Consider the following 15,599-nt stretch of genomic DNA (forward strand, 5'->3'; position numbering starts at 1 on the left):
AAGAGAAGCCCAATGGAAAGGTTCCATTGGGAAAGGTTCCATTACTGGTCAGGGAAGATCCCACATGCTGTGGAGCAATTAATCCCATGAGCCACAACGAGTGAGCCCTCGAGTCTAGAGCCTGTGAGCCACAACACGAAGAGCCAGAGCAGCCAATAAATAAGTACATTAAAAAAATTGTGCTTCTTTTTTTGGAAAAAAAAATAGAAAGAATGATAGACTCATTTGAGCAATATGAAAGAATTTAAAAGCTTATGGAGTAAAATATGTTGTTATTTTAAGGATGCAGGGCAAATAATAATCATTTTAGTTACCTTTATCTTCCTTAAAAGTAATTATACACACTAAAGAACTTATATCTTAAGTCATATATTTTCTGAGATTTGCTTCAAAACAACCAACTGGGGGAACTCCAAAGTGAGGAAATATAAATGAAACAGGATTTACCAACAGTTAAGAACTATTGACACTACATGATGGGCACATGAAGATTCTTTATATTATTTTTCTCTACTTTTGCACTGTTTGAATTGTGCTATGATGAAAATTTTTAATATTGTTTATTGTACATTTACCACATGAAAAGTTTTAAACAAAATCAAGAGCTAATGACGAGCAGCAAATTCTAAATTCTAAAATAAGCGTAAGAAAGAAAAATTTTAAAGGGACATGCTCCTTATAAGGGGCTTCCTTGGTGGCTCACATGGTAAATAATCTGCCTGCAATGTGGTAGACCCGGGTTGGATCTCTGTGTTGGGAAGATTCCCTAGAGAAGGGAATGACTACCACTCCAGTATTCTTGCCTGGAGAATTCCATATGTCATTTCTTCCACTTATAAAGAAACCCTTTGGGGCAGCATTTATAAGTAACAGTTAACATATATTAAATGTTTCCTACTTATCCAAGCTTTACATATACACTTATATAGTCCTTATAATAATCTATCATCCTCTTCATCATTATTATTATTACTATCTCCATTTTATAGATGAGGAAACTGGGACTCAAAGAGGCAAAATAATTTTATTCAAGTATTGAGTAAATTTTAAGTCTGTGGAAGGAGAGATTTGATCTTCTATCATAAGATAGAAGGGATAAGACCAACACTCTTGCCTCATCTGTCTCTGTAAATCTCTGAAGACTTTCAACATTAGCTCAGCTCAATTTAGTTCATCTATTGAGTACTTACTAAGTGTCAGAAGCTGGGCACCATGATAAGCACTCAGAACCGCAAACAGAAGACACGGATCAACATAATATTTATTTGAGAAACCAGATGACCCAATATAAATTTATTTTCCTAACACTCGGTTCTTCCTTTTTCACAGCAGCAATCACTCTACAATAAGTTATCGACATCTGACCTCACCACTGTAAAGTAAGCTCAGTGAGGATTAAAACCCTATCTGTCTAGTTCACAACTCTATCCACAAGGCCCACCACAAGGTTCAATCATAGCGGAGGCTCAATGTATGTATGGTGTACAGAATTGAATTTTGCACATGTTATCCATTCATTAATCTAAATGAAAGCAACACAGTGAAGAGGCAAGAAGGCAGGCTTTGGATCAAGCATTCATTCATTTGTGCAGTCATTCATTTGCTCATTCACTGACTCACGTGCTTAGGCACTCAATATTCAGAAACATCTACTATGCACCATTTCTCTGTGTGCCGTGAACACAGCACTGAAGATAGGAGTTTCCACCCTCATGGAGTTCACCAGCTCTGTTACTAATCCCTGAGCAATCTTGGACAGCCACTTAGTTTGCATATGTCAGTTTCAGCTTTCTTATTAGAAAAACAGGATGGTAATAATCAACATGCAACATATTTTAAGGAAATCAGATAATACACATGAAGGCCTTGACACATGGTAAGCATTCAATAAATGACAACTATTCTAATTAACAATAAACTGAAAGTCAAAACCCCAAATACTAAATATAAAACTTGGAGCAAGTGACAAATAGCACTGATTTCCAGGAAAAAAAAAAAATGTATTTTAAAAAGTTTAGCAAGAGAAATATTGGTAATAATATGTTCTTTGTGATACTTAATTTCCTTCAAAATGCTTTATACATCATTTTAAATACTAAAGTTGAACATTTTCCCTAGATTCTGTACTAGAGAAAAACTTTCTACTGAACCACTTTGCCTGACATTTCAAAAGGTTTTGTGTGGCCAAAGATGGTCATACAGATATATATCAATCTTGACAATTTCCAGCAATGACCAACTGGGGGGAAGCTGGGCTTCTAAATAACCTATGGCCATAGGGACACTCAGCAAACTGGGAAGACTGGTCAAGGAGAGTTTAGCAAAGTTATTCTTGCAAGGAACCTCAGTATCGTCCACAATTCCCAAAGAGTCTGTAGCATAACCTGTCAATCACTTTCACTCAAACATTCTCACTTACACTTCATCTTTTCAATGATTCTGTAAAGTAGTCTCTAGGAGAAGGTAACAAACTTGTCCAGACTTGTACAGTCAATCAGGGGCAGAGCAGGGGTTCATATTTAGCTCTTCTGACTTGGAGACTCTGTCACTTCATCATGAAGTAACTACTTTCCCTAGACTACTGACTTCCTTTCAACATTCTGAGGTATATGAAAAAGAAGTGAGCTTTAAAACAATGGATTTCTTTATACCCCAATTTTAAATTCTCAACAAGGATTTCAACCACTTTAAATCCCTTGTACCCAGAACTTCTGGTTTTCTTCTCAGTCTTAACAGGAATTGGAATGGCTACAATGAATGTCTGAGACTCCATAAGATAAAGAGGTTAATTAAAATGCTTTCAACATCAGTAAATCACCTGAGATGCTGCAAGTGCACTTCCTGGGATATTCATGGTGCATGCAGATTTTAGTCTTACTGCAAATTAACCTCTATCATCTGACCTTTGGAGGGCCACCCTGTACAGACCACTTCCAGTTTCCATACAGTAGGAAAATAAATAAACCTTTGGTGCAATTTATTACAATATCTCCTAATATTTCCTTAGCAGACCATGGTTATCCTTTAAAACTTTACATCTGTACTATTATTTCTAAAAATTGTTTGTTGGACAATTTTTTGTTGCAACGTTGTTTCAAGCACTGCATGCCAATTCTCAAGCTAAGTACAGCCTTCTCTTTTATCTTTTCTCTTTGATACTGCTTTTTCTACGGGCTTTATTCCATAATCACTGTGCTATCAAATATAATAGCCACCAGCCACAGGGGACTATTTAAATTTAAATTATAATTAATTAAAATTAAATATAATTTACAATTCAAGTCCTTGGTCACATTAGCCACTTTTCAAGCATTCAACTGCCCTCTGTGGCTAGTGGCTACTATATTATACAGTACATAGTATACTTCCATCATGATAGAAAGCTCTATTGGACAGTGCTGCCACAGAACATCAAATTCTGGGTTTTAATCAGCCTAGAACTTCCAGTCAGGATTAAATCAAGAACAAAACTACTACCAGAGTAGGTCAGACTAGTTCTCAATCTTATTCCCGGGGCTTCAAATGCTAAACCATAGTTGAAGGGAAAAGGGAATCTATTCATCTACTATAGTGGTGATTATATATCCTGTAATAATCCATGGATGCCACAGCATAACCAGGACACTGATTTCTTACTGAAACTAAACCATAAACACAAGACTTACTGCATTTATTTTAAGAGAAACACACATAGCACAGAAAGACAAATAAATAAAGACCTGAATTCATCCTGTGTGACTTAGACAAATCATGCTACTCTCTCTGATCTTAAATTTCATAATCTGCAAAATTAAAAAGTGGATAAATTCTTAGTTTCTTTTCACCTCTGAAATTCCAGAAGCAAAGGCTTTATTTACTGTAATATCTAAAGAACTGTGCAGACTTCAAATATATATTAGATAATAATTCAAACGGTTTATTAAAATTAGAAGAAGCTAGCTATATAGAATGTAGGTTAGGACACTCACTGTGTCATAAAAATGGTATTACCACAGCATCCTACAGAATCTGCCTTTTTAACTACCAGAGAGACATGACTGGGAGTGGTTAAAACATTCACATTTTTATCTTTATCAAAAAATATAGCAACATATTGGATCCTATGGCATATACAATGTGTTTCATTAAATAGTAATAGGGAAAGAATAATTTTTAGAATTATAATATATAATGTAACTATGCCATATTATTCATTGCTATAATTATAATTGCGTAATTATATTATTATTATTACAGCATTTATTGAAACATTTATTGAGGTTGTTTAACAGGCTAACTCATTTTGTCTTCAAACAGCTCTATGAAGGAAACTTTTCTTATTTTTTATCATTTTACATCTTACATGTAAGAAAACTGAAACAAAGGGAGTTAGGTTGCTAACCCACAGCTGCAGAGCTAAACAATGGCAGAGTCATGATTTAAAACCAAAACCACTCAGTCGCACTGCACATGCTTCCACTTTAGTACACTGACTCCTAAAGAGAATTTTACATGCTAATCATCAGAAAGGACCTAAAATAAGAAGGCTCCTAGACTACTGTTAAGAACCCAGCTAATATCACAAAGCTACCGTTTTCCTATATATTTTTCCAGAAGACAGAACAACAACTTATTTCCCTGGATAGGCCCCTCAGCCAAAATTCTTTCTAGCCTAGGCCAAGAGGCAATTTTAATGGAACAGGAATCAAGTTCATGATTGTCTATTAGAGTTCCAATGTCCTGAGACCTTTGTTAATTGAATTAGACACAAGACAAAGGGAATTAAAAGGAGGGTAAGTTAAATTTTCATATTGCCTTGGGCAAATGTCAGAGAAGTGGGTCTCTTTTTCCCTGAGGAACTGCATACCCACTTTAACATTTACAATTATTTTATAATTAGATTGATATTTTGTAAGATAGAAGCCTCCATAACACTGACATTCAAACGCCTCCTTTGCACAGGGAGAAAGGGAGAGCAAGGGCCAATTACTTGTGCTGCAATATCGTTTTCAAGGAGACTTAACATTTATTAAATCACTAAATATCCAAATCCAAAATATTTTCATATTCTCTGCACTGATCCCATTTCATCAACCATACTACCTAAATATACCCTGCTTTCATCACTCAAAAAAGCCACAAAGGCTATTATAAGGCATTGAAAACCTCTACATAGTTTCTCCTTTCTGCATCTGCACTTTCCTCTGATCAATTAAGATTTCGGTTAGGCTGGAGGTGAGAAAGGAAGGAAATAAAATTCAAGCCACAAATCCTTATCTTAATCCCACAAATAGCACTGACAAGCAACAATTGGTGAGGAAAAAAGCTCAATGGAAAGCTTCCTTGCTCCAAGCTCATGTTAATTATCATCCAAAATTCATTATTAAATTATTACTCATAAAACATCTCTGTCTACTTCTCAGAAGTATCACAGATGATGGTCCTACTCTATCTCAGGGCGCATTAGTGTCACTGAGGAAAAAACAGGTCTGCATCTGATTCAAACAGATTAAACTCATATTTATAGTAGACACATCCCTTAGGAAGGAGCTTTCAAGTCATATATACAGAAGACACTTCATTCTGGAACGTTTTAGAAATGGCATAGATGCCTGCCTTCCATCTGAGCCCCTAGTTTAGAAATCTCAGGACCTAAATGCCTTTTGTGATTATGCATTTGCAAACATTCCTTTCTTTTCTAACAGGCCTTTCTCTTTTTATCACCTATAAATATTCTACACTAACATGCAGCAGCACCCTATACACAGACAGATCAAGATAACGAAGGTGCAAAAATGTCAAAGGCTATTTTTCATTTAGGAGCTTGAGGAGGGAGAAATGTGACACCTTCAAGGCTGACCAGACGGGACAGTCCTGAAAAGACAAACGTGCTGAGTTAATGCTGAAAATGTCAGCTAACTCACCACTAAGAAACTAGGGATGTCTGTGACTCACTCTTTTCCAAAGAAGAAAACAAATCACTCCCCTCTTTTGCAGATATATCTGTTTGCACAGAACAGATTGACTACAGCAAAAGCTTTCCAAGGCAAGGTCTACGTCAAAGCAATCAGCAGAGGTGATCTTCTGACTGGGCTGAGAGCTCCCCTACGCCTTTTATGTAAGAAAGGTCAATTGTCCCATCTTACTCTTCAAAAATAGAGCCATCTTAGTCCTTCAATAAAGCATCACTACAAACAAAGTCAGTGGAGGTGATGGAATTCCAGCTGAGCTATTTCAAATCCTAAAAGATGATGCTGTGAAAGTGTTGCACTCAATATGCCAGCAAATATGGAAAACAGGACTGGAAAAAGTCAGTTTTTGTTCCATTTCCAAAGAAGGGCAATGCCAAAGAATGTTCAAACTACTGCACAATTGCACTCATCTCACACGCTAGCAAAGTAATGCTCAAAATTCTCCAAGCTAGGTTTCAACAGTATGTGAACAGAAAACTTCCAGATGTTCAAGTTGGAATTAGGAAAGGCAGTAGAACCAGAGATCAAATTGCCAATCTCCGTTGGATTACAGAAAAAGCAACAGAATTCCAGAAAAACATCTACTTCTGCTTCATTGACTACGCTAACACCTTTGACTGTGTGCATCACAAAAAACTGTGGAAAATTCTTAAAGACATGGGAATACCAGACCTCCTTACCTGCCTCCTGAGAAACCTGTATGTAGGTCAAGAAGCAACAGTTAGAACCAGTGACAGACCAAGAGACTGGTTCAAAATTGGGAAAGGTGTACATCAAGGCTGTATATTGTCACCCTGCTTATTTAACCGGTATGAAAAATACATCATGCGAAATGCTGGGCTGGATAAAGCACAAGCTGGAATCAAGATTGCCGGGAGAAATATCAAAATAACCTCAGATATGCAGATGACACCACCCTTATGGCAGAAAGCGAAGAGGAACTAAAGAGCCTCTTGATGAAAGTGAATGAGGAGAGTGAAAAAGATGGCTTAAAACTCAGTATTCAAAAAACGAAGATCATGGCATCTAGTCCCATTACTTGATGGCAAATAGATGGGGAAACGATGGAAACAGGGTTAGACTTTATTTTCTTGGCCTCCAAAAGCACTGCAGATGGTGACTACAGCCATGAAATTATAAAACGCTGTTCCATGGAAGAAAAATTATAACCTAGACAGCATATTAAAAAACAGAGACACTGCCAACAAAGGTCCATCTAACCAAAGCTATAGTTTTTCCAATAGTCAAGTATGGATGTGAGAGTTGGATTATAAAGAAAGCTGAGCACCAAAGAACTGATGCTTTTGAACTGTGGTGTTGGAGAAGACTCTTGAGAGTCCTTTGGACTGCAAGGAGATCAAACGAGACAATCCTCAAGGAACTCAGTCCTGGGTGTTCATTGGAAGGACTGATGCTAAAGCTAAAGCTGCAGTACTTTGACCACCTGATGCTAAGAACTGACTCATTGGAAAAGACCCTGATGCTGGGAAAGATTGAAGGCAGGAGGAGAAGAGGACAACAGAGGATGAGATAGTTGGATTGCATGGTATCACCAACTCAATGGACATGAGTTTGAGCAAGCCCCGGGAGTTGGTGTGGGACAGGGAAGCCTAGCGTGCTGCAGTCCATGAGGTCACATAGACTCAGACACGACTGAGCTACTGAACTGAACTGAGTCCTTCAAGACTAACCCTTTGCCACAACCACAATATGATACCAAGTTTAAAAATACTTAGTGTCTATGCCTAAGAGGTACTCAAAACAAGGCTGGTACCTGCTCTCACTTCCAAAACATAACTTTCTGTTTCACAATTAAAACGAGCAGCATCTTAGGGAAAATTATATCTTCACCCTTAGGTCTTTTTTGAAAAGAAAAATTAAAAGGAAGAAACAAATGGAAAGAGAGTGACTAGAAGGACAACGAAGAGAGAAGAAGGGAAGAGAGAAAGGGTGAGGAAAAAGGTCAGGGTGCTTGCGGAGGGGAGAGGCACAGTGAACTTTATAGGTTTGCTATTTCCAAAAGATGAGTTCATCCCACTGAAACAGTGAATGAGGAAAATATTTTCCTTTTCTTTTCTGACAGCTGGAGCATAAATGGTTGTTGCAATAACACCAGAAATTATTGGTCATTCTGAACATTCTTGCTAGTACGAAGCCAGCATGCCAGCCAATTTGAAATACTGGCCCACAAGGTGCCCTAGATATTTTGTTTTTCAAATGCAGGAATGTCAGCTTCTGGACGAAAAGTGATGTATGCTGTCTAGTGGGCAGCATGCTGGCCAGACACCAAATTTAGAATGTGTCTCCCTATAATCGCAGGTTCTAGCTCAGCAGTCCTTCACAGCCAGTACCACCCCCAGGAATAAGAAGACCAAGAAACAGAGCAATGCTTGACATGTGAGTTGTCACCTCTACATACATTTCAAGAAGCTAGTCTGAATCCAGGGTGAGTTGGAGCTAGGTGTCTCTCTTCTGCAGGAAGTTGATTTATTTCTATTCCATTCTAGTTAAGGCCTACCAAACGCAACTTAGTTTGGTAGGCCTTCACTACTAAAAGTGGTTAAACCTCACATTTTATACATTTTTTAATGTTTACAGATATATAAAATGACATAACCACTCTAGTTTCATCACTTGCTTGTGGAAAAAGCAACATTATAAATTGAAAAATTGGTAAGGATAATATTTTGTCCATATGATTTTTTAAAATGTACCTCTGCTATCAAACGAAGCCTACAGAGAGTCCTCACATTAAGTCAAAAAGGTACCAGCAAATATCCAAGACTGATTTGCAGGGACCAACCCCAATCGTGAAGCAGTGTTGAGACAGGCTGGGCCTGGGACCTGGGACCCTTTGCTGCAATGCTTGCACCTGGACGAACATCTCCTCATCTGCTCATCTCAAGCAACAGAATATAAAGAAACTGTAAGACACTAAAAATAACTGCGTACATATGCAGTTGGGAAAATTATGAACAAGATACAAAAAGACCAAAAACCCAGCTGCCACTTCTGAGGCATCCCGGGTACTGTGCATGATCCTTGCACACAGCCCCACCAAGGGGGCTGGCAGACCACCCAAGGCATCTGTCCAGTCCAAACCACACATTCATCCTTACCCTCACCCCATTTAATGGGCTACCTTGCTCCGCCTCAGGGAGTAAGCAATAAAGCCTTAAAGCCAATAAAACCTTGCCCGAATTTCTCATCTGGAATCTTATCAATTTCTATTGATTAAGGAGTCCAAGAACCCTGGTCAGTAACAGTGTTAGCAATGCCTGCAGTTTTTACAATGGTAGCACTCTACCTGGAAGATCACAGTTCTACCCACTGTACATTTTCCCCATGTCACAAAGGAATTCTCCATGGAAAAAAGATTCCTGGAATTCTCCCATTATTTGCAGGAACCACAATAATCCATACGAGGGCAATCATAATGGAGTGGCATCAGACCAACACAAGAAATTCACAAACCTCAACTCTTTTCTGTGTACTCCACTTTGACAACCATTCACTGTTTCCTATCCCACACGAGAACGTTCCTAAACCTCATGCATAACTTACCAAGAGAATACGGAATTAGCACATGCATATCTTTAGTAGGTATAAGTCATCTGAATCCTGGGTGGCTGGCAGGGAGGGGAAATAGTGAGAACACCATGAACATTTCTGGTTCAGAGCCCACTTTAAAAGCTATGTTTCCACAATTAACCAGAAGTGGAAAATTGGCATAAATCAATAAAACAGCAATTTCTCCAAGCATTCTCCTCACTTGATACTAAGCAAGGCACTGTGAGGTCGAAATTCTTTCCTTACCTTTGATTTAGCATTTGTAACATGTCACTTATTCTTTTAGGCAAGTCCACCAGTTGAAATATTCTAATACATGAAGTTAACCTACAACCCTCCTCCAACTACTCTACTGTTCTTCACATTAAAATTTTGTCTCTACTGAGAAGATATTAAATGTCAAAGCTCACATAAGATACAAAAAACAGAAGTTAAATGGTCACATGATGTCATGATGTATATCTGCCTAGAGAGACAGACCATGTGACTTGGTAACCAGCAAATGATAACCAAGAACACTGTGTTTCTTTATATAAATTATCTGGTATTTATGTATTAATATTATTATTTGTGTCACAAACAAAAACAAAAAAATATACATTCAGAGAATAAAAGGATAGACAAGCAACCCATAATTAAGCATTATGAGTAAAATTTCCTGGAGTTACATTTTTCTAATAAGGATTTCTCAGGGAAATTCTAGAAATTAATTATATGTGTCACTACCCTAAACAAAGGAGGGCAAAAGAAGTAGCACAAGCAGTTCCAAGCTTATACAACAGAACACCAAGGCTTAAAAGAATGAAAAAGAATTACATTCTCTCCCCAGGCTATGAAGTCATCATAGCCTGTTCATTTTTAAGTAACCATAATGACAATTTGATAGTAAACAACAACTAGTGTTTCAAACTTAGCAGTATAAACCTTAGGTACACTAAATAATCCAATAACTATCTATAAAACTCCTAGCCTCAGTTTTCACTTATTCTCAGGATAACTGACTAAATGAGACACACAGATTGATGTCATATTAAGTTTATTTCTAATCAAGATTAACTGATAGGTGTCCAATCAATTTAGCCTCAGATCATTTATAGGGAAATGGAGAATGCAGTGTTTGACCTAACAAAAATAGCTAACTTAGTAATTTTACAAAAGTACAACTCTCAACAGTGCACAAACCTACAAGATAGAATTTACAATTCTCCTATCCTTCATATTACAATATTCGAAGTCATACAAAAAAATAAGGAATATTACAACTTATTCAGAGACACATAACTTGCCCCAAAATAGGTCTTGTCCTAACTGAATTTCCATAGAATGGGCAAATATCCAATAATTTCAATCAGTATAGGAATAGAATAGTAATAATTAAGCTCAAGAGGATTATTTCCTTGATTTATCCAGTCAGGATGCTTTAAGACTAAAATAGGCAATTTTTTTCCCTGCAAAGAAAAAGTTTTACTGTGCTGTCACACACACACACACACACACACACATACACACACACACACACACACCCCTGCATTCACAGGTACACAACATACTATAGTCTACAAGGCTAGCACCATCAGGATATCCATGCATATTCACATAGAAACAATAACAAGATTTCTGCAAACACGAATCATTAGCACCTGTTAATGACACTGGGCCACACTGAAGGAAAGTTTGGATTTAGTACAGGTCAAGGTGGAAAGCATTTCATCTTTCTCCATAACCAGTTCTGATTCTCTAGTAAACTCATCCTAGACTCTTCAATGGGCTCACACTAATTAAAATTTTAACAGTTTTCTTGGTTTCCAGGCCCAATTTCCTTTTCACCACTGATAGTGTTAACTAAAGAAATCCTACCCCAATAAGCACTACAGATAATATGCTAAAGAAAAATAATCCCCCAGAAAATGCAGTAACTTCTGTACCAGAATTTAAATGAAGAATGCTGCTTCCTTAATTTTAGTAAGATTATTGATTCTAACCAGAAAGAATTTACCTAAGCAACCACTCTGAAGCACATACAATATTCAAATACATCTTTATTATGGTGGCTCAATATCTAGAAGTTTGGTGTTGACAGCATCGTTATAAAATGCATAAAGCTATCAGATCAGTTTGGAGAGAAAAAAAGCTTCTAAAATATAAAGATTTATTTAATGGGCATATGGCACTAGAACATAAATACCCATAAGTAAAATTATAAAAATAACACAAAGTAAAAAATACCTTAAGCTAAGATTTAAAAAAAGAAACTGGAATTATTTAGTTAGAAGCAAAATTATTAAACCACCCATACATACATAGCCACATTCACTCTTGCCCCAGGAATGCAATGTAGTCTTCATTCATTTCTAAAATGTTATACATCTGTATGATCATTACAACCCAAACGCTTAGGAGTATTAGAAAAAGCTTTTAAAAACTATTACAGATGCTATAAAATCCTGTATGTGACAAACAAAATATGTGGGATGTCCAAATTTGCTGCTGCTGCTGCTGACTGCAGATTCATCCATGTAGGATCTACAGGGAAAGTGTGAGAACAGAGTATCTGTAGCCTCATGTACTTCACTGTCTCTACACATATGCATTACTTGAGAATGTCAGCTCATCCTCAAGTTTAGTGTGCAGTCATCGGGGATTTGGAGAATCCCCAAGGTCACAAAATTGATAGATACTCTGATCTGAGGGGGAAAAGAAAAATTCAAAGAAGCCAGAAGTTTCCCTTTTCCAGGGAAATGAAGAAATCCTTACCTTTCTGTACACCAACATGTTGGGTGATTCATCTGCCACCCCATTGCTGGTCTGTCCATAATTATTCCCCTGGGCCATGTCACCACACACCCGTGGTCCACTCTCAGGTACAGAAATTATCAGTCTACCCTGCAAGAGATAGAGAGACTTCAGTGAGTTCTTAATGGTAGTACTTAAAAAGGTTGACTCTTATTTTTCCAAACTGTAAACTTTTTACTTTGTATGGGAGTACAGCCAATTAACCATGTTGTGGTAGTTACAGGTGAACAGTGAAGCTATTCAGTCATATATATACATGGATCCATTCTCCCCCAAGTACCCCTCCCATCCAAGCAGGCACACAACATTGAGCAGAGTTCCATGTGCTGTACAATAAGTCCTTGTTGGTTATCTATTTTAAATACAGCAGCGTGTACATGACCATCCCAAACTCCCTAACTATCCAAGAAGGTTGACTCTTGATTCATCTCCCCCTTTCAACACTGGAGCATGCTTACATGCTGGGGCTGGCTTGTAGAAAGTAGCACAGAAATAGATTCCAAAAAAAAAAAGGAATTTACACCTACAGTACTCCCAGGATATTGTAAGAAATGACAGTCCTTAGTTAAAATTGTCATTTGACTAGGGCTTTAACTGACTTGATTTTCTGGATACTCATTTTTTATAAGTGTTTGAGGCTCACTGGGGAAAAAAAAAAACAAAACACGGTTACCATTTCCATCCTACAGAGTTCTCTTCTCTCCCAATACTTGCATCTCCACCGGATGGTGTTTCCCCCCTCCCTCCCCGAATGGTTAAAAAGGCAACACCCTGTGGCAGCACTTTCTCCCAGGTGTCTGTCTAGTTTCCCCGCATGCAAGCGCATCAGAGGCCCATTCCTGAGCCATTCTCCAGTCATGTGTTTCCTCTTCATTCCCCTAGGTCTCCCGCACAGAGTCAAGGCAGCTTCCTCGACTTTCACCTGCCTGCACTGCCCGGCCACTGCTGCTTCTCCCCTCGGCCCAACTCGGCTTCGGAAGTCGCGGCGTAACCCTGCCCAACCCCGGCCAGAAGGCAGAGAAGGTGTCCTGGCCACAAGACCAGGTGGGAGGTCGGCCCTTGAGGCAATTACCTGGGTCACCGTGAGCAGCGCCAACTGCGGAAGCGTCGGAGAGACCAGGCAGAGAGAGGGGGAAACCAGCCAGCCCGGCTCGCCTGCGGCGGCAGCAAATGGCAGGCGAGCCCGAGCCGCGCGCTGGAGCCCGGCCGGCGGCGGTGTCAGCCCCGCGGCCCCGCCTGCGTCCCCACCCCAGCCCACCCCCATCCCCGCGCCCAGCCCCGTACCTCCTCCTCAAGGTCGCGGCCCGAGGCGCCTGCTTCCCGGCGGCTGGGTGCGGCGGTGTCAGCGCGCGGCCAGCTTCATCACCTCGGCGCGGGCACAGGGCTCTGACGGCCCGCGCTCCACCGCTCCCTCCTTCGCTCGGCTCCCGGGCTCCCGGACCACGAGCGCGCGCGGGAGCGAGACGCCCGGCCCGTGCGCGCGACTGGGGAGGGAGGAGGGGACTGTCACGTGGGACCCCGCGTCCCTAGGTGCCGGCTCGGGGAGGGGGGCCGGGCGGGGCTGGGGGGGCTCGGCTCCGCGCGGCCCCGCTGCCCCGTCTCCGCCGCCGCCCCACCGTCTCGGCCAGAGAAAGTGGCCGCCCTGCCCCCAAGCGCGTGCAACCCGGGCCCTTGCACACCCGGCTGGCCGGTGTGCGCGCCGCTGAAGGCCTGGAGATGGGAGTGTTAAGCCGGAGAACAGAAAGGGCGATGGGTGGGTGGGTGGATGGATGGAGGCATGCAGGAATGGAGGTAGCCCCTTGCGGCGGGCCAGTTTGGTCACGTGCCCGGTGACTACGCTGACAGTGCGAGGGTAGCAGATGACTGATTATCGCTATGCTTTGAAACGGGAGTAGAGGGATATTGAGACATCCTAGGAGTGAAGGAAATGTCCAGGATCAAATGAGTCATTCAGCCCGTTTGCCTGCAAATTTCACAGCTTCCTCCTAAGTTACAGAAATGGGACACGTTGGAGACTGCCAACTCGAAGTGCACATCTTGCCACCTGTTACAATGAAGGTATAGTAGCAATATCTGGTTTCTCTTTAGACAAGAGATGCCCAGAGGAACTGTCACCCACTTAACTATCACCCTCCAGCCGTTTTCAAAGAATGAGAGCGGGGTGATGATTCCCCCATAATTATTCTTCAGGTTGCTGTCACTAGTTCTTCTGTAAGGATTAGAGTGATATTAAGAAGAAAAATCACTTTTGTCCCAATTATGGTAAAGAAAGTCGTGTGTCTGGCTTTCAGGGGCAGGGTCGTGAAGTTAAAAATATCTGAGGTTTTCCTTCCACAGCTTGGCCAGTTGTGGGGGAGAAACAAAAATAATCAAGCTAGCCTCTTCCTAACATCCCAGATAAGAATGGAACTTACAGCTGATCAGGAGAGCCCGTCAAAATAAACCCAGGGTGGTATCCTCAAGTGCATCTCCTCAGTCCCACCTGGCTCCTGTCAGGTTTTAACCAGGGAACATGTATTTTTTCAACCTACCCTCTATTCTGAATAATACAGGGCAGAGATTCCTAGCCCAAACTGTTACACACACCCTAGTCTAACCATAGCCCTGTCTTCCCCAGTTCCCAAAATCTTTCCATGGTGTGCTCTGGAAATTGTGATCTTTTTCAGCAAAATTGCCACTTTTTCAACTTCTTCTCTAAATATGTCCTTAACTTTCTTACTGTGGCCAAAACCTACCTCTTCCCCTTCACCCCCTCACTCTTGCCATTCTTCAGTAGATTCCAGGAAGTTGTCATGAATTGGATTAATAAGTTTGGAAAGAATAATTGGGCATATTCACTTCATGGCAAATAGATGGGGACACAGTGGATACAGTGGCTGACTTTATTTTTCTGGGCTCCAAAATCACTGCAGATGGTGATTGCAGCCATGAAATTAAAAGACACTTGCTCCTTGGAAGGAAAGTTATGACCAACCTAGACAGCGTATTAAAAAGCAGAGACATTACTTTGCCAACCAAGGACCATCTAGTCAAGGCTATGGTTTTTCCAGTGGTCATGTATGGATGTGAGAGTTGGACTATAAGAAGGCTGATCGCCGAAGAATTGATGCTTTTGAACTGTGTTGTTGGAGAAGACTCTTGAGAGTCCCTTGGACTGCAAGGAGATCCAACCAGTCCATACTTAAGGAGATCAGTCCTGGGTGTTCATTGGAGGGACTGATGTTGAAGCTGAGACTCCAATACTTCGGCCACCTGATGCGAAGAGCTGACTCATTGGAAAAGACC

The 15,599-nt window shown here is 40.4% G+C and overlaps 1 protein-coding gene across 1 annotated transcript in view; it reads right to left on the reverse strand.

Annotated features, from left to right (window-relative positions):
• Positions 1–13,852, reverse strand: part of RGS7 (regulator of G protein signaling 7) — a 475,042-nt gene extending 461,190 nt beyond the window's left edge. Inside the window, exons 1-2 of the mRNA XM_088845061.1 lie at positions 13,599–13,852; positions 12,276–12,404 (exon numbers count right to left, since the gene is read on the reverse strand). Of these exons, the coding sequence (XP_088701187.1) occupies positions 12,276–12,353 (78 nt within the window). The 5' untranslated portion in view covers positions 12,354–12,404; positions 13,599–13,852. The remainder of the gene's footprint in view (positions 1–12,275; positions 12,405–13,598) is intronic.
• Positions 13,853–15,599: the final 1,747 nt, after the last annotated feature.

This window comes from Moschus berezovskii, chromosome 17, assembly GCF_049115385.1.
Source record: "Moschus berezovskii isolate FMDL1 chromosome 17, NW_MosBer_1.0, whole genome shotgun sequence".
Taxonomy (NCBI): domain Eukaryota; kingdom Metazoa; phylum Chordata; class Mammalia; order Artiodactyla; family Moschidae; genus Moschus; species Moschus berezovskii.